General features: G+C 40.2%; 1 protein-coding gene across 1 annotated transcript; it reads right to left on the bottom strand.

Annotated features, from left to right (window-relative positions):
* Nucleotides 1–235: 235 nt before the first annotated feature.
* rab21 (RAB21, member RAS oncogene family) lies at nt 236–27,974 on the bottom strand. The gene is made up of 7 exons (XM_049566947.1): nt 27,485–27,974; nt 10,472–10,531; nt 10,280–10,387; nt 9,835–9,898; nt 4,602–4,656; nt 4,416–4,504; nt 236–3,494 (listed from the first exon to the last, which is right to left on the bottom strand). The coding sequence occupies exons 1-7, from the start codon at nt 27,620–27,622 to the stop codon at nt 3,355–3,357; spliced, it is 654 nt and encodes a 217-aa protein (XP_049422904.1). The 5' UTR covers nt 27,623–27,974; the 3' UTR covers nt 236–3,354.

Raw genomic sequence — 27,974 nt, 5'->3', positions numbered from 1 at the left:
TTTTTTCTTTCAGTAAGCAGAGAGATTAATGGAGCTACAGGCCTCGATGGAAAACAACAGTAAAAGTACACAGTCGAGAGTTTACAGAGAAAACGTTTGTTCATGTACAGATTTCCGTCACCGCCACGTGTGAATATAACTTATTAAATAATCCGCTGCTCAGGTTTTTTATTCACCATTTCTTTTCAAAGTAAAACAGAAAAAAGCCTTTTACAGAAATCAAACATGCACTGTATTATTTCTGTGTGTGTGTGTGTGTGTGTGTGTGTGTGTGTGTGTGTGTGTGTTTTAAAACCATGTAGAGGAAGAGGAGGAGGATGAAGGAGCTGAACTTTGAGCTGCACAATATTTAGGAAGCTTTTATAATATTCAGAGCTGAATTAATCAATTACAGCGAGAACTGACGAGAATTTTATTGGAACTTTTTAACACAAAAATGTCAAAAATTATCTGTTTCCAGCTTCTGTTTCTGGTTTTATTTTGATTTAAATCAAATATTTTGGAGTTTGGACGACAAAAACAACAATTAATTCATCAAATACCTGAAAATAAATGTTGATGAATGATTTTTATTCAGTTGTCAAACTATAACACATTTTCATTCTTTAAATATATATATGTGTGTGTGTGTGTGTGTGTGTGTGTGTATTATTTTTAAAACGGGATGGTTATTAACATAAAATCAAATTTTGGAATGGGGAAAAAAAAAAAAGAAAAAATTCACAAAAAATATCAATGTTTAATTTAAAGACCAAAAATCCAGATCATCAGCAACAGAGCTGAAAAATGAATCAATTCATCAATACACTGATCACTACAATTTTTTATTTTTTATTTTTTTTGATAAGACCAAAAATCATTTTATCTTTTTTTCATCTTCGTAAACTGAATATATTTTTGTTAGTTTTTGGATGAAGCAAATTATTTCAAGTTTTTTTTCTCTCAAAATATTTTAACATTTTATTGCATAAACTAAAAATAACTGAAGATTATAATGTCACAATAATAAACATATTATATATTAATGTATTTCAAACTGCACACTTTGATCAATGTTTGAGTTTTGTTAATTCATTTTTAATCTATAAATTAAGTATTTTTGTTTGTTTGTTTTTACAACATGAAGATAAATTAACAGACCAACATCAGTCGAGCTGAAACGATTAATTAGTCGATGGAAAGAAAACTAAATCAGAATGTTCCAGTTTTTTGCTGTCTTATTATTTTAACTAAATATCTTCAGGATTCAGAAAAATAAAATATAAACAGTTAAACTGCAGTACAGGCACATTTTGATCAATGTTTTCATGTTTATTTTTAGCAAACGTGCAGCAAACTGAGATGTTTGCATTTAACTGGTAATTTATTCTTTTTTTTTTCCCTAAATTTGATTTTAACAAAGTGCAGTTTATTTCACAAACAAAAATATCAGGTTGAGCAGCAGCTGAGTGAAACATGAAACTGAGGTTGAGATTTTGATTTGTTTTCTTTCTTGTTGTTACTTTATGATTTCCTCTTCATTTACTTAATTATGTTGTTTTAATTGTAACAATAACAAATGTAATTTTAGTTTACAATAAAACACCTGCAGCTTCTTACGAAATGGAAACATTTTAAATATTCAGGTTTTATAATTGTTTTTAATTTGTGTGCAGCTCTGACTGACGTCGTGGTTCATACTGACAGATGTGAAGAGTAAACTGCTCAGATTAAAGGGCGAGTTCGGACTTTTTTCCAGTTTTATATTAATACAACACTCACACACCTCCAGCATGAAGGTATGTGGAAACCTCACACAAAAATAATTTACTGATGTGACTCTTTTACACTGTCAACTTTTTATTGGACCTTTAATGATGTTCAGAAAAAGTTATTATTTTACAACAAGTGTATTTTGGGGAGTCACGTGGTCCAGTAATCACTCACAGCTCATCGTTGCTCCTCAGTATGGAAGACCATTTTCACCAATACATGTCAGTCTTTATGATGAGAAATTTTGAGTTTGTATTTTTAAATAAGTATTTAGTATCACAAAAATATTGAGAAACATTTAAAAATATTGATGCAATTTCTCAAAATATTGCCTTGGTTTTGTTATTTTGATAGTTTCATTATTTTGAAATTCTGACTCATTATTTTCTGAGACTTTTTGGAAATGAGTTAGTATCTCAAAATAATGAGAAACTTCTTTAAAATATTGACATAATTTCTCAAAAAATCAGAAACTTTCTCAAATTACTGACGTAGTTTCTGAAAATACTGAGTAACTATTAAAATATTAACTAGTTTGAAGCTTTATCAAAATAACGAGAAACTTCCTCAAAATAATGACTCATTTTATCAAAACTCTGACTCAAGCCTACCATCACAAAGCTGGAAAAGTGGAAGTTCCTCAATATTTTGAGATACTAACTCATTATCTCTAAAATGTCTCTCATAATAATAACTTATTTTTTCTTCCATCACACTGGCAGAAATAGTCTTCCAAATCTGGGAGTTTAGTTTCAAGAGTTGTTGATCACTGTGATCGTCACTCCTACTTTGTCAGAGATGGAGGATATAATGTCTCTACTCTGTGTAAAAATCCGCTCTGAAGTTCAGCTGAAGCTGAAATGAGGTTTTCTTTTTAACACAACATCCCCACGTTTAGTTTCCACTGATGTTTTTTTTATTCTGGGTTGTGTCCGAGGTGAAACACCTGCAGTAAAACAACATGTGAGTGTATTAATATGAGCATGAAAAAATCTGAACCTGTCCTTTAATAATTTGTCATTGCACCCAGCAGGTGGCGCTGTCCGCCTGCTGCTCCTCTGGGTTTGAAAACAGAAAACATGTTTATATTTTGAGATAAATATGATGATTAATGGAGGTTTATACAGTGTGTGTGTTTGTATGTTTCATCCCTCGAGAGACTTCCCACCACAAATAAACAAAAATAACTAAATAAATCTCTGCCGCCGTTCGATGTCCTCAAAGTTATTTCAGCTCTTTTATTAATGATGAATTAATGACACACAAACAGCTGCAGGTTGACGTGTGGCCTTCGCCGTTTCTCTGGGCGAAGTTTTGCTTCTGCAGGAAATTAAAGTGCTGAAAATGTGATTTTTGTCAAATTTAAATCATTTTAATCTTTTATTTGGGAGGAAACAGCGATTAAACCATTTCAAATATGAGTTCCCATGCTCCTTAGCAGCAGAGGCGGTGCTGAATGAACAGCAGCAACAGTTGGGATTAAGTTTTTTTTAAGAGTTCAGAGAAACTGGACGACAGAGACGCTCGTAAATGTGTGTGTGAATATTATGTCTGCAAGCATGTATGGCAGAGAGACTGTGTGTGTGTGCCTGTGTGTGTGTGTTAGCCAGAAGAGCAGCATCCTCCAGCGGGCGTGGCTTGTGGTTCGTCATCCACGATCTGTACGCCCCGCCTACTTGATGCTGATTGGCTGGCTCCGTTGCCCTTCAATCTCTCCTCAGCCTGAGCCGTTTCCATCATCCCTGAAAACACAGACAAAGCGTTAAGAACCACCTCTTCAAGAAAGTCTCAGTCCGGTTGTTTTGGTGTGTTCACACCTGCCTAAATGAACTGCACTGAGGGGACAAACATACTTGAGTTTGACTGAACCGAACCAAACTGGGCCGTTCCATCAGCACATTATTAACACAGAGAAACACAAGGAACGGTTTACGGTAAACTGAAGTGGAAACAAAGATTAAGTTGTGGTTTCGGGCCGTTTCTCTGGAAACTAATAGAAAAAGTTAATTTCCTTCCTTCCACATCATCCTCTGTAAAACCACAGCACGTCATTTTAACACTTTGGTTTCTGTAGAAGTTAAACACACCAGATATAACGTGTGTATTAGTGAGCTGTGTGCAGAGCCAGGCTAACTGTTTCCCTCTGTTTACAGTCTGTATGCTAAGCTAAGCTAACCTAACCAGCTGCAGCTTCATAGTGAAAATACAAACGTCAGAGTGTGAACATATCTGAACCCTTCATTCTGTGCAGTTAATGAAATGAGTGAATTTCCCTGTCAGCTGTCGTGTTTTTATTCCTGTGTCCTTATTGTGTGTTTTCTGTGAGGCACTCTGTAACTTTGGTGTTGAAAAATGTTCTATAAATAAACTTCTTTGCACTGAAACTAAAATCCATCTCCTCCTCTGACTCTGAGTGTTAAAGCCAACGAAAATGTCTTTAAAATCCAAAAATAAAAAGTGAGGATAACATTTGTGTGAGGTGAAGTCCAGAAATAAACAGCTGATCTGATGAAACAGTGTCTCACCTCTTTCGTCAGATGAAAATGTTCCTCTAAAAACATCCCGTTATTAAATATTATTTGTGGAAATGTTATGATTTTAACTCGATCTCGCAGCGCGTGGCAACAGTCCGGTTTATGTGTGAACAGCGTGTGACGTCTTACTTTTACAGAGATCCAGGAAGAGCTCCTCGATGCCTTTATTTAGCTTGGCTGATGTGTGGTAGTGTTTGGCTCCCACCGACTCTGCATAACTACACACACACACAGATAAGAGGCTGCTGAGCATCATGTTTTTATTTGTTTACACCAGACAAACATGAACAAATCAGTGTGTTGTTGTGTTGTTACCTCTCAGCCTCTTCCACTGAAACATGTCTGTCTTTGTCCAAATCAATTTTATTACCTGCAGAGAAAGAAACAGATTTGTTCTTCATCAGTCCGGCTCGTCAAATCAAACACGACTCATTCTGTATTTATTTCTGCGTGATAATCAACACTCCTTCAGCAAACACATGCACCATCATGTGAGTATTTATACTGTCCAGGAAATTTGACTAAACAGACTCTGATCAGCTGCTCTGAGACAGTTTCCTTCCCAGCGTTTGTCACCTCAGAGTCAGAGTCTGTTAAACCTGCTTTCTGAAACAGGCCTTGGGGGTTTCAGTGCTGTTACTTTAAAAGCAGGAGCACACCTATGATGCACAAATTTGTGTGCGCACACACACACAGTTAAGTTGTGGCTTGTTTTGAAGGTTATGTAACAACTGCTCCTACAGTGGCGAGTTCACAAACATGAGTCAGCTAAAACTGTACATGAAAGGATGTTTTGCTGCCTTTTCATCTTCTCTAGTGAACAGTCAGCAGCTATAGTCTGAGAAAAATCATTTAATTCAACGCCTGCAGCTCCTGGCAACATTCAAGTTTGAATGTTTTCTTACATGTTACTCAATGCAAAAAAATCGACGTCATGAGTCACTCACCGCACCTTAAATGTCAAAATAACAGCTCTGATCATTCCTTTAGTCTTCAGAGGCTCTCTTACACGAAACACGCTGTAATCTGATTGCTTAAAATGTGTGTGTGTGAATTTCAATCAGATTCTGAAAATTTTATTTCTTTACTTGGAGAAAAAAGTGGCAGTACGTCACTCCTGTGTGCTGCGGCGGCACTACTGCACCCCTGCTAAAGAGCAAACATATCCTATGACAGTTGTGAGATGTTGCCTCATACAGCGGGTTCATCACAGCGTGTTTGATGACTCATCACTTAATAAAAACAATATCGATTAGTGGAGCTAACAGCTGATGAAAACAAAACCTGAATTGAAGCAAAAAGTCTCTGCCGATGTGTTGAATGTCCCTCCTTAAAAAATGGCTGTTTGGGTCGTTTGTGCAGCTTATTACCACCCATAGTTACTCTTATTATTTTATCTCATATTTACTATTAGGCTGCGACCTCTAGTGGCCGTAGCGTTTATGACGGGAGTAAAAAGAGGAGGTCAGGTGACGTGGTATAAAGAGTGACACAGTCTGCATAATAAGGAGGTCAGGGTGAATGGATGTGTCCAACAATCACAGGACTTAACCCCACGAGACTGCTGTATGTGTCCCATGTAAAAAAACAAAGATCAATGCTGGCTTCAATAGCTTAACAATTGTATTTTTTCTTAACCTAACCAAACTGTGACAGTTTCACAACGTTAAATAGCGCCTGTTGCTGGTACCTCTCAGTGGTGACGTAAGTAGTTTTAGGAGTCGCTGGCAAACGACCAATTCTGTTGTTTAACGATGAGGACGCTTTGAGAAAAACAGGTTCATCAGTGGACGTACACATGCCGTAAATGCCTGGAAAACACGAGGTCGGGCGCTGCCTGCAACTCTTGTGCCGACTCTGTGCCAACTTTTAAGAGCGCGGAGACAGGTTGCGTCTGAAGAGCAGAGTGCAGAACTGATCTTCTTCCAGACGCTGTTTTTACATGTGTAGGCCTAAAATATTATCGGAGTGATGGATGTAAAGCTCTGGTTATCCCTGCCGCCAACCGCACCCTTACAAATAGGCGCTCTGGAACGTGTGCACATCACAACGGCGTCTTTCTGGCATTTAAGCGCGCTTGCTGCACGTCTATATTGCAAACAATGGATTAAAGGGTGCAAAAACCCCGGCATGTGTGCGGATAGTTTTAGTTCTATCTGCATATGACATGATAAACACAGCCTGAGAAAATGTTGCTTATATTCCCATTAGTTCCTCTAAATTCCCATGGAGAGTTTCCAACCTGAATATTCACAGTCTACACTGAAAACAATGGAGGGTGCAGCATGTGTACGGCCCCTCAAAGATCCTCATGAAGTCTCTGTGGATTTAAACAGAACCACAAACTTCACTGTCCTAAAATCTCTATGCAAACGTCTTGATGTGATTTCCTGCTTTAACAAAAACACCAAAATCACATTATGGAGCAGCAGATTCTGAAACTGCAGCTGCCCCACATGATGAGCACGACATCAACAACATAATCCAGTTAAAACACTTCAGAAATATTCTCTTGTGAAGTCACAGGCAGACAAATAATTTAATATCCAGAAGCTCTATGACAACAGGATCTAAACATTTCCTCTCTGAGACACAAAAACATGAAAACAAACTCTGTGAAGATAAAAATCAAGTTTTTTCTGCTGAAAACTTCTCACAGTAACTCAAACCACTGTGTTTGATGAGCCTTTAACTCATTGATCTGTTACTAAAACTGAACTTCCTGGGTCATAATTCATGTCTCACATGTTCGACGTGTTTTTAGAAATATAAAATAAAATGATCATTTGTCTTATAATTAAATTATCTTGTTAGAACTTTATGAAGTCCCATCTGCTCCATGTCTTTTATGTATTAATCAAGAGTCTTGTAACCCACATAGAAAATGCGCTTATGGTGGATAAATGTAACAAATATTTATTTCCTACATTCTCCCGTGTCCTTAAACGCACCCTTGAGTCACGTAGTTACGTGCGCACGCACGCTGAGCACCTTGCGAGCCTGTTAGCCAATCGCGTTCCTGTAGTCCTCTTCAATTGTGTGTCCTGCTCGGTTGGCAGACAGGCAAGGGGAGACGGGCTGCAGGGACGGCTGCAACAGAAGTTTGATACCAACCGCGTGCTGATGCTGGGTACTCGCTGTGTGACTGTCTAGGAGTGGAATTGGCCAGGTGTGCCCTGCTTGGTGCCACCACCCGATGGCGAGCTAAGCCCAAGAAGGAGCCTCGAACACCATCCTCACACAGCAACAGCACTCCTGTGGTTCGGTAGGGGCTGCTGCAGCCAGTCCACTCTCCTTTTTTGTTTTCCCCTCATTCACAATCCGCTTATGAACTCTGTTTTGCGCGCCCATGGACAATTATAATACCAATGAACATTCTGAATGAACTATGGACAATCAATCAATCTACCAATCTCTACTGCGGACTGTGATTTATCATCAGTGAGGTGATTGGGTGGAGTACAGGTACTCCAGGTATTTTCCTGGACTAGGACTGTTGCATTTCTTTTGCTGTTGCTATTATGAAACTGTAAACTGAACTGTTTATTTGTGGTCAGAACGAAAGTTAAAACAAAGTGCACTTTTTCCCTCTTCAAACTTCTCTAATAATTTCAAATCAAGCTTGAACAAAGTCATATCTGCAGATTGTAAATATTTTGGGGCTACTGGTTGAATTCACTTTTTCCCCACTGTTAATAATAAGGCACTGGCCACTAAACCATAAATATTTGTCTGTGTTGTCTTTATACTGCCACACGCACCTCCCAGAGCCGAACCTTAGCATTTTCTGATCTAGTCCAATTACCACCTTATAAAATTAATAAACTTATACTCTTCTTATTGAGCATTACTACATGTACTTGCTACATCTGGAAGTTTAACAGCTTTCATAAAATGTTTTTCTCTTTCTGTTTGTTAGATTTTGTCCAAATTATACAATAACCAGACATTAATCCCTACGACACTGTGCTGCTTCCGAGAAAAAACAGTACAGGTTAACGACAGCAGGGGGCCTCTGTGATCAACCACACTGACATTTTTTTATCATAATTCACACTTTTTATTTATCTCTTCAGTCAATTCTGAACAAACGGACAGTATTGTTATTGGAACTCAACATATCCACAGGCACCTGGTAGCTACCAACACATCCTCACTGTGACCTCGTCACATGTCCACGTTTGGTCATGGACTTTCCACGTCCACATATGGCGTCCAAGGTACCCTGGGTGTGTTGGTTGTTGACGTTCTGGGACGCCGTGTCAACTTCAGCCTGTTACATGCATTGTCTGTTTTCAAAATACACTTCTGTTTTCACAGGAAATGTACAGTTTGCATACAGTCTCTTTCAAAATAAAAGCACTATGTCAGTACAACACAGCAAATTGATGTGTTTTTCCTTCAACAACACACACGGTTGGGTTTAGGAAAAAAGGAACAGGGTTTCGTTTAAGAATCTTAAAGGGATAGTGCAGCCAAAAATGTAAATCCAGCCATTATCTACTCACCCATATGCCGAGGGAGGCTCAGGTGAAGTTTTAGAGTCCTCACATCACTTGCAGAGATCCAAGGGGAGAGGAGGTAGCAACACAACTCCACCTAATGGAGGCTGACGGCGCCCCAGATTCAAACGTCCAAAAACACATCATTGAAACCACAAAATATCTCCATACTGCTCGTCCGTAGTGATCCAAGTGTCCTGAAGCCCCGACATAAAAAGTTGGATCACTCTAAAACTTCACCTGAGCCTCCCTCGGCATATGGGTGAGTAGATAATGGCTGAATTGTCATTTTTGGGTGCACTATCCCTTTAAGGGACGTGAACACCGCTCTCTCAGGTGAAAGTCTGTGTTTGTTGGACCCATCCACCACCACTTCCGCCCGCCCTACTCAAACTTTCACCACCTTAACTTTCGTCCTAGTCCCGCTGCATGTCCTCCCGTCCGCGTATCATGCTGACATTAAGGGATGCCTTTATTCGATGGTTTCTGACGCCACAAGTCGCTGCCCAAGTGCCAGATTTCGACGACTTTGGAGTGAGACTGGGCTCTAGTTACACATTCTTAGATTACAAACAAAAAAGCCTGCCCATGACCTCTTAAAGCTCTCATCGCTGACCTGAGCTAACACGCGTTCATATGACAGTTTCGAACATAGGTTCCTTACACTTTTCAAACTCTGGAGGTGACGTACTCTTTCAGAATCTGAGGATCATTCAAGCAGCTGTGACGACCCCGACATTTATCACAACAAGGTCGTGTTTTGAGGTCATATTTAGGCACAGCCTTGGTGATATAGGTACCGTCATACCTAACTACTTCCCTATGTGATCCACAACTTTTGCCCAGAATGGATTAACCTGTTTACATTCCTACAGTGCATGCAGAAAGGTTCCTGTTTCTGTCTGACATTTCCAACACAGTTTATTAGCCAGCAGACCCAGACTACACCGACTTCTAAAATGAAAGTTAGAGGCTCTTGTTTTTGTTATTGATGTTCTCATATGTTCATGTAGAATAAATGCATTTTCTGATTTCTGATGACTTACCTACTATACATAAACAAATCTCGTTCCCCAACATTTTCCTCAACTCTTTCACCCAGTTCTTCACCTGCAGACACAGAAACACACAAGCAGACTTTATATAAACTGTATTACATGAAAAAGAGAAGCGATACTGAGGAATACGGAGGAGAGAATAAAGAGATGTGAAGTGATGAGGAGAGGAGATGAAGATGGGAGACAGAAAAGTTTACAATCAGATAATCTGATATTTGAGAAGACAAAATCAAATCAGACAATTAATGATCCAGTGTGGAGGATTTAGAGGGATATATCAGCAGAAATGGAATATATTATAATAAATAACTACATTTCCTTTAGTGTTTTAACACCTGAAAATAGTTCAGATCAGTTTAATACAAACCCTCCTTCTATGGAACAGCAGAGCTGCATCAGACTCGTGTGACCTGCTGTTAAAATGACTTGTTACCTTCTGAAAGGAGTCTTCGTCTGTAACGTCGTACACTAGAATGGCTCCATTGGAGTCTCTGTAGTAGATGGGACCTAACGCATGGAAACGCTCCTGACCTGCTGTGTCCTGTGAACACAAACATGTACCATAAAGTTAATAACTTTACTTCCTGTCAGCGACGATAAATCACAAGCAGAGACTGAGACTCACCCATATGGCCAGGTTAACTCTCTTTCCTGTGATGTTGAGCTTCTTTGTGAGGAAGGACGCCTGCAGAGGAAGAGGAGGAGACAACATGAATATTATGAATTATGAATATCAGGTCGTCAGCGTTGAAACAAAATCAGGATTAATGAGCACTTGTAATCAAAACATTTGGATCAAGCGTTTCAAGGTGAGTCAAAGTCAAGTCTCGAGTCCAGAATCAGATTGATTGGCTGAGTGTGTGAACACATACAAGAATATTTTTTATTGTTCTCAATGTATAATGTAAACACAGCTAAAGACAGGGAGAACAAAGCTGAAAAAATAAAGAATAGACAGGACACAGTATATAAAAGAAGATGAATATATAAATGTATATATAAAAAGCACCAATGACCAACAAAAATAAAATAAATGTCTCTTGATGCATCACTTGTTTCTGTAAGGCCCAGTTCAGATCAAAGATTCATGACGAGACAAAACAGAGCCGGTCTGAGCTGGACTCAAGCCAGCTGATGATGTCACCTGCCACTCAGTTGGTCAAATGGCCGGCGGCTGGTTTAAGGCCCAGTTCAGACCGAAGGTTCATGACCAGGCAAGTTGAAACAAACAACTACTTGCAATGTGCCATTCTGCAGCATTCTAAAAACCTGTACTTTTGTTCTAATTTGCAGCTTTTCAGACTTATTTTGTGGCTGAATATAATCTGTAGCTTCAAATGTTTTGTCTGCAAACCTGGTGAGATGAATTTAGTATTTGTATTTAATGTTATTGAGGCATGTTTATTGTGTTTCAGGTGTGTGGGTTAAATAGATCAGACTTTATAACTTGGCAGAAACTTAACAGTGACACAGAAACTCCATCAACTAGCATTTTGGAGGTGTGACTGCAGAGCGACAAAGACACACCACCGCACAAATGCTAACAGTGATGCAGGCCTCTTGTGTAGAGCCTGTGCACACTGGTGTTGCACAGTATACTGGTACCAACGGTAGACCGCGGTACTTAAACACCACGGTACATATGATACCATAATGTTGGAGTACCGTAGTAGTACGGTGCCTCACGGTACCACCACTGTGGGATAAGTTCAAAGTCCAATCGCAAGACGGTGAGTGTCCATGCACCGTCCAATAATGGCGTGCGCTGGCCACCTGGCACTCAATATGCTGCTGCAGTGGTTTGTTTTCTAGTGACATTTCAGGTATTAGCTGAGCTATTGAGTATCGTTAAGCACTGAAAGTTATTGTTTAACTCTTTTTACTTGTAGGCTAGATTTGTTTATATATGCTACAGTGATTTGTTTTCCACAGAGCTCTACTGTGCGAGCACTTCACTCGCATTTTGCGACTAAAATTAGTTTTGTGCGAGCAAAAGAAATCATTCAGGAGCACGCTGTGCGAGTACAGATTTCAACCAGCAGGAGAAACTAAAGGCGAATCCTGCCGGTTGTGGGTTGAACGGGGGTCACAGACAGGAATACGGCGGAGCACTATGACCACCGCAAGATAACGGCTTACCAGCGACAGAGAAGCCCGGCTCCAGGTCCAGTAATTTCCTCTTTCGTTGGTGTCACGACTGCCCAGTAGTACCTGAACAGCCGAGCCGTGGCGACACACAGGTATGTGACGTGTCAGAGGAGAAACGAGCCGTTCACATTTCTGTCTTTGTGGCAGGTAACGGTCCACAAACCTCACCGCACTTTTGGGACTGTTCTTTACTTGTCAGGGGAGGAGGGTGGCTGGTTGATTTTTATTTTATTTCATTTATTTATTTTATTTTGATCCCCCCTATGTTCATCACTCATTGATGCTGTTTTTGGAAGTATGAATAAGTCAATAAGTAATTTATTCCATTGAAATATCATTGATGTATAATAGAAAAGTGATTTATCTGTTTATAAATGGCAAAAGGCACATCTGCCTCATTTTCGCTGTGGTATCGTGATACTACTCAGAACCGTGATACTTTCACTGGTACCATACCGTGGGTCCCAATTTTGGCACCGTGACAACACTAGTGCACACCTATAAATCAGCCTTAAAGCCTCAAGTCTGTCAGAGCAACTTAAAAAGAGAAGACGAGGGGGATTTAACAAATTTCAACACCAAATTTTCAACATCAAAACTCAAAAATTTCAACGTGAGCTGCGATGTGCAACATGAGATCATTTCCTCTCATTCATTTTCACAAGTTATGAGTCCGATACAGGTGTTAAGAGGTTTAAATAAAATGTAAATCAACATTTTTAATAAAATTACATTGTTTTTTTTAACAACTGTGACCAAGACACGTACAGGGAGGGACTGTTTTATAGTATAAAAATATGCTTGTCACTGTCACACTGATTTAAAACATATCTTTAGTGTTTCTGTACTTTGATTTCTAGTCATCTATCACCTGACATACACAGCGATACTGATGAATCTGCAATAAGCTGTCGATTTAAACACTCTCCATTCAAAGCTGATTTTTATTGAGACCATTTCTCATCAATACCATTTAACAGAATTTGGTTTTTAAGTGTTTTTCTATGAGATAGTTTGTTCTTTGATGATCCCCTGACTTCTCATCTAGTGACATCATCAGATCAATATGTTAATGTGTCCAGTACTTTGATTAATGGCTAAATACCTGCAGATCTGATGACATCCCCATCAGCCTCAGCCGGACTCTGTTCACTGATAATTAGCTCATGTTAGCATGCTAACGTTATAATGCTAAACAGCAGCATATCATCAGGAGCTGACAGATCATTATGTTTCTGAGCTGCTGACTCTTGTTTCTAATCATGATCGCGCTCTGTTGAACCGAGTCTCCTCCACCACCCTTTCCTCCTCTGCTTCCTCTCACGTGATCACATGACCGTCTTCACTGTGATGTGGCCTTTGACCTCATCACTGTTTGTTGGAGCGTTATTAGTCGATCACACCTGAGGGATTAACATACTGCTGTACTTACGTTTAATCTCCGGGGAATGGAAAGACGCCTGAAGAACTCAGATGTAAAAACACAGGAAGAGACGTAGAGATGTAAATCTTTCTCTTACATATAATACGCAAGTGAGGCCTCGAAATTTAGGGTAATTCAAATATTTATAGCAAAGATAAGACGAGAATAATCCTACATTTAAAAAATTAAGAACTATAAAGTCCTATTTCACCAATTACTGTACCACTGATGAATTGTGGGAGAAACCATTTCTTAAAATCAATGATACTTTGACAACGATGTTGTTTTGCACTCTTCCATTTCTACAGTACTAAAACTAAAGATAAAGTCAGAATCTGTAGACGGCATAAACTTGGGACCAAGTATCAGACGAAACATGTTTGTGATCAATTTTGTTCCTGCGAAAGTCCGTTTGAGTCCCATTTGAAGATGGAGATAATATCATGAATGCTGCATCCACTTAGTGGATTATCTTCACGAGAACTCTTCAACTGTTTTGGTTTTAAAAACAGATCAATCAAACTGACTGATCAGAAGAAGAAAACAACCTGCGTGATAACACTGTAATTAAACCTGTTCTAGTTTTGATGCTGTCGTCAGGATTAAAGGAAGTCAACAGGAGTCAGTTAAAATGAAACAAGCAGATAAAGAAGCAGTGAGGATGCAAATACGAAGACATGAGTATATTTGTATTTTCAGACCCTGACAGATGATGGTTTGCAGGAAGTGAAAGAAAAGTAGATTCAATACGAGCAAAGAAACAATCAAGTACAAAAACAGGTGTCCAAACCACACTAGAAGAAGAATTCAGATCCTTTACTGAAGTGAAAGTACGAACACCTCACTGTCACAACAGTCTGTTACAAGCCCTGCATTTAAAACCAAAGTAAAAGTATGTAATCAGCTAAATGTACTTAAAGACCTACTTCGCTGATTTTCAACCAGCTTTGAGACAAAACAATTGTGGGTCGTATGTGTGAATGAACTGTGGTAACCTTCCCTCCATCTAACCACTACTTAGATATCGCTCCTCACCACCTGGTGAAAACTCTGCTTGATGATGTAATTTACATCATCCGGCGGAGATTCACTGGCTCTCGGGCTGTTGTTCTGAACACAGGCTTCACTTCTGCATTTCTGTATTAACCGCCCTCCCCGTGCCCACACTGTGGATCGTTATCGCATTGCTTTTTTCTCACCAACAATGTGTTTAGAAACATATTTTATTGCCCTATTCAGCTGTAATAGTGAGGGTCTGTGAACAGGAAGTGGATGAAAATGGTGGTAAAACTAGGCAGTGCTGATCAAATATAAACCAAGATTCTGTTACTGTTTTCTATTTCTCACCTCAAATGTTTTCAGAAACATGTTTTAGCTTCCTGTTTAACTGTAATACCAGACTGGTTCTTGTCAGCTGGCTGCTGTTGTGTCAAATTGATGTGTTCGCATTACATCACCCACCAGCAGAAGCGTTTATTGGTCAGGTGTGACACACTGCTTCTAAAAGTTATAGGTTTTTCAGCGTGTGACGTAAACAGTGACGTGGGAGGGAAGCCGCGGCTGGTCAGTCCTTCGGCGATTCTCTCATAAGTCGGCCCGTTCTTCACCGTCCCCGTCATCTGACGGTTAATGGCCTCTTCGTTTGCGAGGACAAGGAGGGCGCGCAATTCCTTGTCTCCCCATTTGCTCATCTTTACAGTGTCAGCTATCAGCTGTTTTGATTCCATCTGACATTTCAGCAGTACGGTACCTCTTTGGACCCTAGACCCCATGTCTGCAAAGAGGATCGGCATAATATCATATGAAGCAAAGACAAAACAAAAAGCTAGAAACGTCCCTGCTGGCTGATGTGTCTTACGGACAAGGTGCAGCATGCTGCTGAGGGCTAAAATGTGACAAATGTACTTTCTCACATTGCTCCTCTCTCCTTCTGCGACAGTTTGAGGCACTTCTGTAACTTCTCACATTGTGTCACAGGACATCCATCAGTTTCATTTTAGCCTGTAAACTGTGAGAGTTTCTGTTTGTTGAACGCAGCTCTGATAAGAAGGTCAAAGTCCATCTGGGTGAAAGGTCGGGTTTTTCTGATTTATGAGACCGTTTGGTGGGAAAGTGAAATTCAGGGTCAAGATTATGATTCATTGTCAACGAGAGAAATGATGTGAAGGCTCAGAGACTCAGCAGGAACTAGACAGTATGTATTTATGAATGAGTGTGTGAGTGAGTGTGCGAATCTGTGTGTGTGGCCGATCAGCTGACTGGGTGTGCTGTTGAACATGTGCTCTGACCTCTAAATGAGGTTAACACTGTGCTGCTCTCAACTAAGGCTACGACTCATTTAGTGTCCTGGTTGTGCTCGTAATTATTTGGTTTATCAATAATTCTTTTGCTTTATTACAGATTGAGTCACTTATTTTACAAAAGTTTGCTTTATAAATGGTAAGACACAGTTATTCTATCAATTTTTACAATTATTATTATTATTTTAAATAGTCTCATTTATTAGAAATCACGTTTATAATCATTACTTTAACGCTCATCACAAGCTGCCACAGCTGAGACTGTTCTCACACTTTCCAAAGGGATTGAATTTACAGAGGAAAACAGGTTATCTGACTAAAAAACTGCTTATTTTAGTCAATAAAAACGACTTAAATGAGAAATCGATCAGCAAAACTGTCAGGAATTCATTTTCTGTCAAATATATAAAATATATGGAAGGTATTTCGAGCACTGACCTACATTTGTACAATGTGACATCATGTGTGGCTCAAACCTGGAGTCATAATCAGCAAAAAGGAATGCATGATAATATCGGCAAAATATATATACGTGTGTAAAAGATTTAAACAACCAATACATCCACCATATACAATACGGAGAAAAAAGTGCGGGGCAAAAGTTGAAGAGATGTGTTTTTGACATTTGAGACAATTAATTGATTGTTTGAAAAATAAACATGAGACGAGACGAGATGGGGCAGAACAAGATGTGACGAGATAAGACCAGGCGAGACGAGACTAAACGAGATGATAAGACGAGATGAGACAAGACTAAACGAGATGAGACGATATAAGACGAGACTAAACAAGATAAGACGAGATAAGACAAGATGAGACAAGACTAAACAAGATGAGACGATATAAGACTAAACAAGATGATACGAGACTAAACGAGATGAGATGAGACTAAATGAGATGAGATGAGACGAGACTAAATGAGATGAGACGAGATAAGACTAAACGAGATGATACGAGATAAGACGAGATGTGACAAGACTGAACACGATGAGACGATATAGAGACGAGACTAAACGAGATGAGAGGAAATAAGACAAGATGAGAGGAGACTAAACGAGATCATACGAGATAAGACAAGACTAAACAAGATGAGACAATATAAGATGACATGAGACTAGATGAGATGAGACGTCACCAGACTAAACGAGATGAGCCGGGATGGGCCTTCTAGGGCTGGTCGATATGGAGAAAATCAAATATCAAAATATTTTTCACCAATACCTCGATGGTGATATTCAACAGTATCATGGGATTGATTATTGCTGCTTTCACGAAATATTTACACAATGAGATACATCAGTAATGTGGATATAACAACTAAGTGGGTAAAGGTAAATAATAAAGCAGCTAGAACACTTTGGTTAGTTCAGAAAATAACTTTACTTTGCTCTAAAAACGAGGAGAAAACAACACAAATGACATTACGATATCCAAATTCTAAGATGTTATCTTGTCTCGTATCACATTATTGATATAATATTGATTTACTACTAGGGTTGGGAATCTCTCTATGATAGACGATTCGATACGTATCTAGATACATGGATTACGATATGATTCAAAAACGATATATTTTTAATACAGAATGATTCGATACGATTCGATAGTGTAGGAACGATATGATTCGATACGATTCCATGGTTAACATTTGTTGATGTAGACATTAATCATACATTATAAAATAAAGAAGCCAATTCTATAAAATTGACATTCTTACAGTATTTTCAAATTTGTAAAAGACCACATCCCCAAGCACTGTTGCTGTATGGCACTGGCAAAAATAAAATAAAAAGACAAACAACAACAAAATCACATGTCAAATGTATTTATTTTTAGACATGGACCAAAAAAAGTCTTGCTGAATGAACATCATTTTGTTGGATGGGATCAATATAAAAATGAGAAGAAGTGTTAAACTTTAAGTGAAGTGAACTTTAAGTAAAATTTAAGTCTTTTAAACCTACAGTACTTGTTGTTGTTTTTATGGTATTGTCTGTGTTTTTGTATGTATCTTATATGGACTTGAGTCTGGAATAAAGTTTATCATAACGCTGTACAATATAAACATAAAGCAGAACAAAATAATAACATGCAATGTAGGGGCAGAATCTGACGTCTCCTGTTATTAGCTGATATCATGGACTGTGATGACTAGCAGCTTATCACTGACAGCATGTCAGACTATTTCTCTGTGTTTGCTACACTCTGTCATTTATAAAAAGATAAATCACTTTTCTATAATACATCAATGATATTTCAATGGAATAAATTACTTATTGACTTATTCATACTTCAAAAACTGCATCAATGAGTGATTAACATAGGGGGGATCAAGATAAAATAAATAAATAAAATAAAAATCAACCAGCCACCCTCCTCCTCTGACAAGTAAAGAACAGTCCCTAAAGTGCGCTGAGGTTTGTGGAAATGTGAACGGCTCGTTTCTCCTCTGACACGTCACATACCTGAGTGCTGCCACGGCTCGCCTGGTATTTCTGGGCAGTCATGACACCGACGAAGACTTCTTGGACCTGGAGCTGGGCTTGTCCGTTGCCGCCGTATTTGACAGGAATACGTATTTCTGTCTGTGTCTGTGACCCCGCGTTCAACTCACAACCGGCAGGATCCGTCTTTAGTTTCTGCTGCGGTTTAGCTGCTCCCTGGTTTATCCAACCAGCATTAGCTTCTGGTCCTCAGCTCCACCGGTCAAGCTGGCGCTGATGTTTACATCCATTATTGTTGTCAGTAATGCCTGCTACGGAGCATGCCGTCGGCTCTCGCATTGTTTTCGAGATGCAAACTGTTAAAGCCAGTCAACCGTTGCTAGTCTCACGATACCCGAATCCATGGCTCTACAATCGATTCATCTAAGGATTCATGGGTGATTCGTATCGATTGAGGAGGCTGCTACCGACGCAGCAGTATCTCTCGCTTGTCAAACTGGATATCCGGTTGTATCGGTTAATCGTTCCCAAGCCTATTTACTACCGAAGTGACTTGATCCACAGCGGGTAAATTAGATAAGTGTCTCAGCACACAGACAGAAATAAGCACAGATACATAGATAATGTAACAGTAATAAATAATAAGAGGTTTATAAAACTAAGAGATAGATCTGCTGTGTCTCTTGGTGATTATGATAAGCTCATCTAACGACAGTGTGCATCCAGAAACAGACAGATATCACGTAGTGTGTTCCTGGAATAATAACCACAGTGAAAGGGGAAATGAATGATGGTGCAGCAGCTCTGATTCTCCACAAACTCTCTGGATGAGGGAAAATATGTGAAACTTTCCACACTGAGCGGTCTCGTGATGAACCGACAGTTTGATCACGCAGCGCTCGTATCGGCTGATGGTGACCGTCTCTTCACAGCTTCCTCTCATTTCATCGTCATTTCATTTAAACACTGACTCCTAAGTCTTTACACCAGAGCTGTGGAGAATCTCAAGCCATAAAATAATCCTTCATCTCTTGCCAACAGTCTCCCTGCATGCAGCTGTGATCCCACAATGCACCTCTGGGCTGTGGGTCACATGTGAGTGAGTGTAAACTGTTTTCTGAGCCCTGCAGATAAATGACTGAGGAGCGTTCAGGACCATGTGACTGTGACCTGAGGGGGTCCGACACATTATTCATCCCCTCCTCACATCATGGTGGACAAACACACTGCGTCAGGGAGACTCTGACTGTCGTCACTTCTTACTTATGGGTCACCCCACACACACAGACACAAATAAATCAGTGAGCTAACATCCATTTTATCAGCCTTATTTTAAACCTTAAATATGAAATATAATGGATTATGACCAGATTAAAGCATCACATTTTGCTCAGCGCAGTCGCCAGAAGAAAATGCTGGCGTTAAATTTGCATGTTTCATGCACATAATATCAACATGTCCAAAGTGATGTGGTACAGAAGCTGACTTTGTCATCAGGAGGTGGAGGGGACGGGAGTTAGTGTGACATCTAGACGCCTGACAGACTGCACACCACTGTTCAACACCAACAAGCAACAAAACCAGCTGTAATTTAGCAAGTCATCACTAGTTTTCAGCGCCTTTTTAGGCACCGAACGTGGGTGCTTCTTAGCGAATTGTCACTGTTTTTCTGCAAGGACAGTGCCCCAAAAAGCGGTTGTTTTTAACAGAAACATCGAAGCATGTCAACCGGGGATGGTGCCCAACAAAAGCAGGTGATTCCAGCCAAAACATGATCATGTTCACGACGTGGTTTTTGAGCCTAAAAAGAATCAGAATGTCTTTTATTGTCATTTTATCATTAAAAAAAACACAATGAAATGCTGACAGTTAAAACCACAGCCTCCACACATTCAACCATCGAGTCCTCACACTAATAAATAACAGACAATACATAAGTGTGATAGGTAAAAAACTACACATGGTACGTCTGTGAATATTGCACATATAGAGTAGTAAATCTATTATAAATATTGCACGTAAAGTGTATAGCGTTGCACGGTATACCAGAGTATTCCAAACGGTACTATACTGCATTTGGAAAATACCGGTACTTTGAAATTGATTCAATTCATTAATTTAGTTAATTTATTTTACTCATTTATGCACACAAACGCCTTTCTTGTTCCTACTGGAGCACAGATTGCGCAAGTGGTGTGTATGACAACACCTGTATGTAACATTTGCAGCTGGCGCACGTGAAAAAAGACAAGAGAAAGTCTGCCTCGCAAAGGGAGACAACACGAGACAACACCAACTTGGTGGAACATTTGAGTTACCAAACCGTGATGTCCGTACCGAGGTACTTACCGAACCATAATTTTTTTGGTACCGTTACACCCCTACTATTTATTGTTCTAAAGGTTTGTATCCAAAAGGACTTTTCCTTAGGAAAAGTACCGAAGAGTATCGAAAAGTATCGAAATTCATATTGGTATTGGTACCGAAACAAAGATTTTGGTATCGTGACAACACTAAAAGTGTACTTATTACACCCATAAATAAAACGGTTCCCCCCTGTGTATTTGAATTTATTCAAAGTCCTTATTGCTGCGGGAAAAAGCTGCTTTTGAGTCTGTTTGTCCAGGTTCTGAATGATGTGTAGTGCTTGGTAAGGTAACCTGGTATCCAGATGTTAAACCTACAGCATCATTGAAATGTTAACTTTTAATTAGGCTTGGATTGTATCATGGTCACACTCTGAAAACCACGCCCACCGTGAGGGAAAACTTACAGCGCTACAATATGTAACTGGGCTGAAATGCCAACACAATGGCTGAAGCTCGCTAAACATTGAACATTAGACATCAGCATGTTAAAGGATTATTTTAGCACATTACGTCTACATCGGCAAACTGAATATTTGTAGCCTGTCTTTCTGTCCCTTTCTCCTTTCCTCGTTTATCTTGGAGAAATAATTCCACTGAACGGCCGGTAGTGACATACTTGAATAACCTGTCAAGTACAGTGGGTTTCTGGTACAGAGACGTAAATGACAAGGAGGCAGCTTCATGCTATACAAATCACTGGAGAGTGATGTACTGCTTCCCCTCCAGCGGGGGTGGGACTTACACACGCTCTGTCACTTTACCACGGTATTAAAAAGTCTGACTAGGATTTTTAACACTGTCAAAAATACAGGCGCTCCTCCTTCTATTAGACACACTGTACTGTATGTAGTGCACAGTTCACACCACCAGATGGTCTTCAGTCTCTACTGGTGGAAAAGGCAGCTGGCACCGCCCCACACTGACACCGTCATATAACAAATACACTGCTGAAATTTCAGGAAGGTATGAAGGTATTAAAATCAGATACAGCCCAAGCCAAGTTTCAACATATCCACCACATAACCATGTACAAATGTAACCTATCTGTGGTTTGCAGAAACATACAGTGCCAACATTTATTCTGTTGATTGGATGGGTTCTGCATTTTTGTCATATCTGTTGCTTTTATTGCTCCTGGCCAATCACAGCTCTGAAAGCTCCTGTGGTACAGGTGAAGAATAATATCATGATATGTTGCTTAAATGCATTTAAGTATAATATATATTTAAGGTCTGTTCTTTCAGTTCAAATGACACTAGTCACTAGTTTAATGTCTTATTTATATATTTTCTTGTAGTCAAAGTGTTTCAGGTGTTTTCATTCAAATATTTTTTGGTTGTGGCCACAGATTTTTTTTTATCATTTACTCAAAATGTCAGCCTCATCTTACTATATAATGAGGTGTGTGTGTGTGTGTGTGTGTTCCATGTTTTTCTCCTCACTGACTTGGTCAATCCATGTGAAATTTGGCACAGTGGTAGAGGGTCATGGGAGGATGCCAATGAAGCAATATTACATCAATTGGCCAAAGGGGGGCGCTATAGCAACCCATTGAAACGTCAAACTTTGAATGGGCATATCTCATGCCCCGTATGTCGTAGAGACATGACACTTTGCACAGAGATGCCTCTCCTCATGAGGAACACATTTGCCTCAAGAACCCATAACTTCCGCTTATATAGATTTTCCACCATTTTGAATGTTTTGAAAAACACTTCAAATGGATCTCTTCCTAGGAAGTTTGAGCGATCTGCATGAAACTGGGTGAACATAATCTAGGGAGCAATATCTAAAGTTCCCTCTTGGCAAAAGTTGGAAAACTTCCTAAAACTGAGCTTCTATAAGGCAATGAATATTGCGGAGGGCGTGGCTCATCACATAAAGGTGTAGAACATCTCAAGGGTTTCACCCATCACCACGCAACTTTGTAGGCATATGACCACACATAATCTGAGGGGACCCCTCCATTATTGAGCCCATCAAACAAAATGGGGGCGCTAGAGAGCTCATTTCTTATCTAGGCCTAACCGCCATATGGATTTTTACTAAACTTGGTAGATATGTAGAACAGGACGCCTCAAGGTGACTGGAGAAATTTAACTCTAATTGGCAACTGGGTGGCACCAGTACTGCAGTGCTTCTATCACTACACCTCACATCAAGAGTTGTACCTGACTCTAAATTATGTCAGTTGAATCAGACCTGGCTGAACATTCGACTATACATTCCTTTTTTCTATTTAGTGTTTGCGAGTTTGAACAGGCTTCGACATTCAGGGTGACAGCAACGTTCACATAATGTGGTTAACAAGCCTAGTTAGCCGTCTAACTAAAAAGCCTGTAACAAAGAGGAGCATGAAAGCAAGGAGCGCTCACTCTGCAGCTAAATCTGGAGACTGAAATGTCCTAAGACGTACACTAACAAAAAACAACAGCTCAGCTTGAGGAATCTCAGTCAACTGAGGGGCCGACAACTAATTCAGATCTTCAACTTTCAGAGGGCAGCCCTGTGTACTGAAGTTTATCGTCCTGCCCTTCATGTGACGATGACACACTATTTATCTGAAACCAAACAGACCATTACGAGCAGATTTCAGGGTGAAGTTTGGCTTCAGAGCTTCACCACAAAAAGCTGCAACAGTTCTTCTAATGATGCAACCCGCTCATCCCGAGGTGTCTGAACGCAACACCAGATTACACAACTACAACCAACTGAAGCTCATCCGTCCTCAGACACACACTGATGTAAGCAGCTGTAAGTCATTATTGATACTCCATCACTGGCTGCTCTGATGGAAATGCTGCATCATACTTCCTGGATTTTCTCCTGAAATCCACAGTCAGTCAGTCAGTCGGCCGGTCGGAGAGAGTTTCTGTAACCTGAGCGCAGCACACAAACAACCAGGAACAGAGTCATATTAGGAGAGCAGCTGCCTCGGAGCGGAGGCTGGAAGGAGATATGCAAACACACTCAGGCTTTGGACGCATTTTATCAGCTCTGAGGTCACTTCAGCAATGACACAGATGGATATGAAAACTCAGTTTACAGTTCCAGAAGTTTTCAGTCTACACAGGTCACAGCCTCAGCAGCGTATTAAACACTACACACATTCATCATGTTGACTCAATATAGAGAGTTAAATCCATGCAGCAGAGCCAGAGATATCGTCATTGTTACTCTGAAACATTCTCCTTCCTCGTCAGAACATGCTGCCTACATTACCCACAATGCAACTCCACCTGCTGGCAGCTCAGTCAGAGATTCAGGTGTGTTGCAGCAGCAGTTAATGTGTCCTGTAGCCGTCAGCCTGCAGCAGAGAGCTCTCACTTCTCTCTAACTCCACACCTGCAGATTTTTTGACTTCCAAACTCACAGTCTTGACATGACGCTGACTCAGGTGACATCACTTGTGGACATTTATCACACGCCTCCTTCTGGAGACACGAAAGGCTTTCAGCTACTCCTAAAACATCTGGAAACATGCTGAGGTGAGGAATCAGTGGAAAATGTAAATGAATGTACAACCCAGCCACCTGAGCAAACCACAGATACTGTTTAACTTCGAGACGGTGACGTTAACTTTTCCAGTGTGAGCTAAATTTAGCTCCGTTTGACCCGGGACAGCAAGGTAAGGTTTACTACGTCATTTTTACAGATACAGTGGGTGTAGAGTCAAAGTTAGGAGGTGTGGTGAAGGTGGAGACAACAGTCTTTTCCTCCGGCCTGTCAATGTTGGAAAAATTGTTTTTAAACTAACATAAGTGACACTATTATATTCAATATAGACATGATTACTTACGTTAACATTATGTTATCGTAACATCTTTAAATGTCTTCTGTCTGACAACAAAGGCCCTGACACACCAAGCCGACGATCGGCCGTCGACCAAAGTCGGGCCGTCGGTGAGTGTCTGTCGGCCTAGTTTTTGCGGTGTGTCCCGCACCGTCTGCACTTCGGCGTCGGCGCCTTTTCAGCTGATTGAGCATGTTGAATCGGCGGCGGAGCTTGTCGGTGAGAGAGATCACTCTGATTGGCTGTTCAGGTTTTATTTCCTCGCCCCTGTAGCGAGTGAATCTGCCTGTAGTGAAACCGGGGCTAACCGGTGCTTCCTCCTCAGGCTCCACTTCACTCAGCTGCCCCACAGACCCGCTGCTTCTTCCCACTTTAACCTGAATAACAAACCGGAGCTAGCTGGGAGCGGCTAGCGGAGCGTTAGCCGCAGCATGACCGGAGGGAAGCACAGCCAGTTAGCCTCCGCTAGTCTCCCAGCTAGCCCCGGCTCTCCGTTTGGATCCAACCGGAGCACCGAGCCCTGGTTTGTTATTCAGGTTAAAGTGGGAAGAAGCAGCGGGTTTATCGGGCAGCTGAGTGAAGTGGAGCCTGCGGAGGAAACACCGGGACCGTCTGGATGTAATAGTCCGTGGAGGTGCTGCGGTGCTCGGCTGCACAGATAGGAAACCCCTCGGCTGACATAACCAGCAGTAGTTTATTTTATTTATTTTTTATCAACATATCTATTAATTGGAATCAGGGATGAAGCTGACATGCTGCACAGACTGTGATTTTGGGCTATAAAATGAACTTAATAATAATCAACAGATGTTTTGCTCATTTGTTTACAGCACATTAATTATTTGCATGATGTGTTTAATATGTTAGAAACTGTGACGATGCTTTGGATGCAGCAGTTGTCTGTTTTAAATCTCTGACTTCTTTTTATGTGCTGTTGGAAACTAAATTTCATTTGTCGTATATTGTTTCAGATGATTTAATATAGACGGGGTCATCCCGCATGATGCTGTGACTTCAGTGCGAGTTTATCTGCAGGGTTTTTAAACACTGAGCACTTTTACAACCTGATAAAGACAAAGTGAGGCCGGTCACACAGCAGCATGTTACACATTACAGCAGCACAGTGTTATTACAGCACAGATCTATTGACGTCGGTTTAATGTGCAGAATTCAGGCCGAGGACGACATTTACTTATTGACGAGACATTGATTATTAACAGTGTGCGTGACAGTCAGCCTGTGATGTCTGTGTGGATGAAGTACTCAGAGTATTTATCTCAGTAAAAGTATAACACAGTGAGAGTACTCCACTACACTACAAGTGAAAGCTCTGGCCCACTTGGCTCTCACCTCCGTCACCCCAGATAATCCCGGCTAGACGGGCTGCTCCGGTTTCAGCCACAACATCAGCTCTGTTTCGCCATAACCTCCCCGCTCCCCCCGGGACCACTCGGACTGTGCAACATGTAAACACCCACAACCACAAACACACAAACACCAACCCCTCCAAAAAAAACATGGCACTGATTATGTCTCTGAAGACGTATGGGAAAATCTGGTGTTTGGACGACACATGCGGCACATGCTAGAATTGGACCCACGGCCACTGCAACAAGGATGCTGCCATTGTAAAATGGGCGTCCACCTGACCTACTGAGCTACTGAGTGCCCCAAAACTTGACAGGCCTCATAGAAACAGCTGATTGTCCAAATCTAGATTTCTGATATGGTATTTTACAGCTTCCACTCGTGCTGCTCCTCGTTACTCTGTTACTGTCGTGTCTTTGTAATATTAATAATCAATACTTGCCATCTGCGTGTCAATATGATGTCACCATGCCAAATACCTGCGGATCCATGTTGTACTGATATTTCATGGAGATTGATTTGTCTCAATACTGTTTGTGTGAACAGACCGACAAACTGTGCAAATGTGTAATCTGTAATTGCAAAACCATTTCCACATTTAGGGAAAACATTTATAAACTTAACAAAAATATTTTACACAAACATTTTTTTTATATAAAGAAAAAACACAAAAAAAGAGATTGCCTTGTCTTCACAAAAAAATTTAAAAGAAAAAACCGCACACAAAAAAATTGTTTTATAGAGTTGGTTTTTGTCTTAACAAAAAATAAATAAGAATAAAATAAAATTAAAAAAACAGCACAAAAAAAGAAATCACCTTGTCTTCACAAAAAAAAGCACACAAAAAATTTGTTTTATAGAGTTGGTTTTCGTCTTAACAAAAAAAGCACAAAAAAAGAGATCGCCTTGTCTTCACAAATATATATATATATATATATATATATATAAAAAAACAGCACACAAAAAATAGTTTTATAGCATATAGTTTTCGTCTTAAAAAAACAACAACACAAAAATCATCCTGTCTTCACAAATAAATACATTAAAAAAAATAATTTACTTGTAAGTTGATTCAATTTCTTCATTTATTCACAGATATGTATATTTCTTAAATTTTCTCCATTTATGACATTTGTGTATTTGCAAATCAACTAGAACAGTTTTGGGATTTTACAAATCTTTCTTTGTATTTGTGGGAGATGTTTTACATTTACAGATTACACACTAACGCAGAGATTATCAATCTGTTCTGACAAAAAAATATTGACACAAATCGATCTCCATACTTGAGTATTTGTAGATTTGCAAAATAGTTTTTTTTTTTTTTTAAATTTTCCATAATGTGTATTTGTGGGAGGTGTTTTATATCCACAGATTACACATTCACACAGGGACTGTCAATCTGTTTACACAAATGATATTGACATAAATCTGCCTCCATAAAATCCCCCACCTCTAATATACAGCTGTTTATCCACATATTTATGAACACATTAATTCTGTCTGCTGCTGTCATGTCTGTTTCTGTGTGAGAACATTAGGGGAGTGTAACTGACCCCCTGTATGTGAGCACACAGTTGGTTATTAAAGGTAATTCAGATTACCATTTATAATAATAATAATAATAATAATACAGGTCTATATGTGTGTGTGTGTGTGTGTGTGTGTGTGTGTGTGTGTTAGAGCAGCAGCTCAGCTCCACCGCCCTCACCAGCCCTCCATGTTGCTGACCTGTCACGGCTCCTCTCTGTCACTAACCCGGGCTAGCAGCAGCCTCTTCCTGGGTGTCTTACCTGTAGAGTTGTGATGTGTTTGTCGTTGAATTTGTTTTCGCAGTATCGCAGCACCAGCGACGTCTTCCCCACGCAGCCTTCGCCCAGCAGCACCACCTTGAACGAGTAGGTTTTGCCGCCCGTCCCTCCGGCCGCCATGGCAGGCAGTGTTTTACCAAACAAGTCTTGTCGCTTCTTTTTCCCCACGAATCAAAACAAGCCGTATCAAGCTAGCGACGCTGATGCTAATGCTAACCCCGTTCACAGCTGAAGTCCTGCGCAGCTCACATCAGCTTCCGTCTTTTAAAAAAGGAGCTAAAATCAGGAGAGAAACGCGTCGACAGCAGAAGCGACTCTGACTTTTATTGATATCTACCAACAGGTGGGAGGAAACGGGTCCGAACACTGAGCTACGTCCCGTTTCTACCTGATACCGAAACCCTGCGCTTCTCCCAACTAATGGCGTCTCTCTGAGCTAGCTGATAGCCGGCTAGCACCGCCGAAGATCGTC

Source organism: Epinephelus fuscoguttatus, linkage group LG22 (genome assembly GCF_011397635.1).
Source record: "Epinephelus fuscoguttatus linkage group LG22, E.fuscoguttatus.final_Chr_v1".
Classification (NCBI taxonomy): domain Eukaryota; kingdom Metazoa; phylum Chordata; class Actinopteri; order Perciformes; family Serranidae; genus Epinephelus; species Epinephelus fuscoguttatus.
This window is presented reverse-complemented; position numbering and strand designations above follow the sequence as displayed.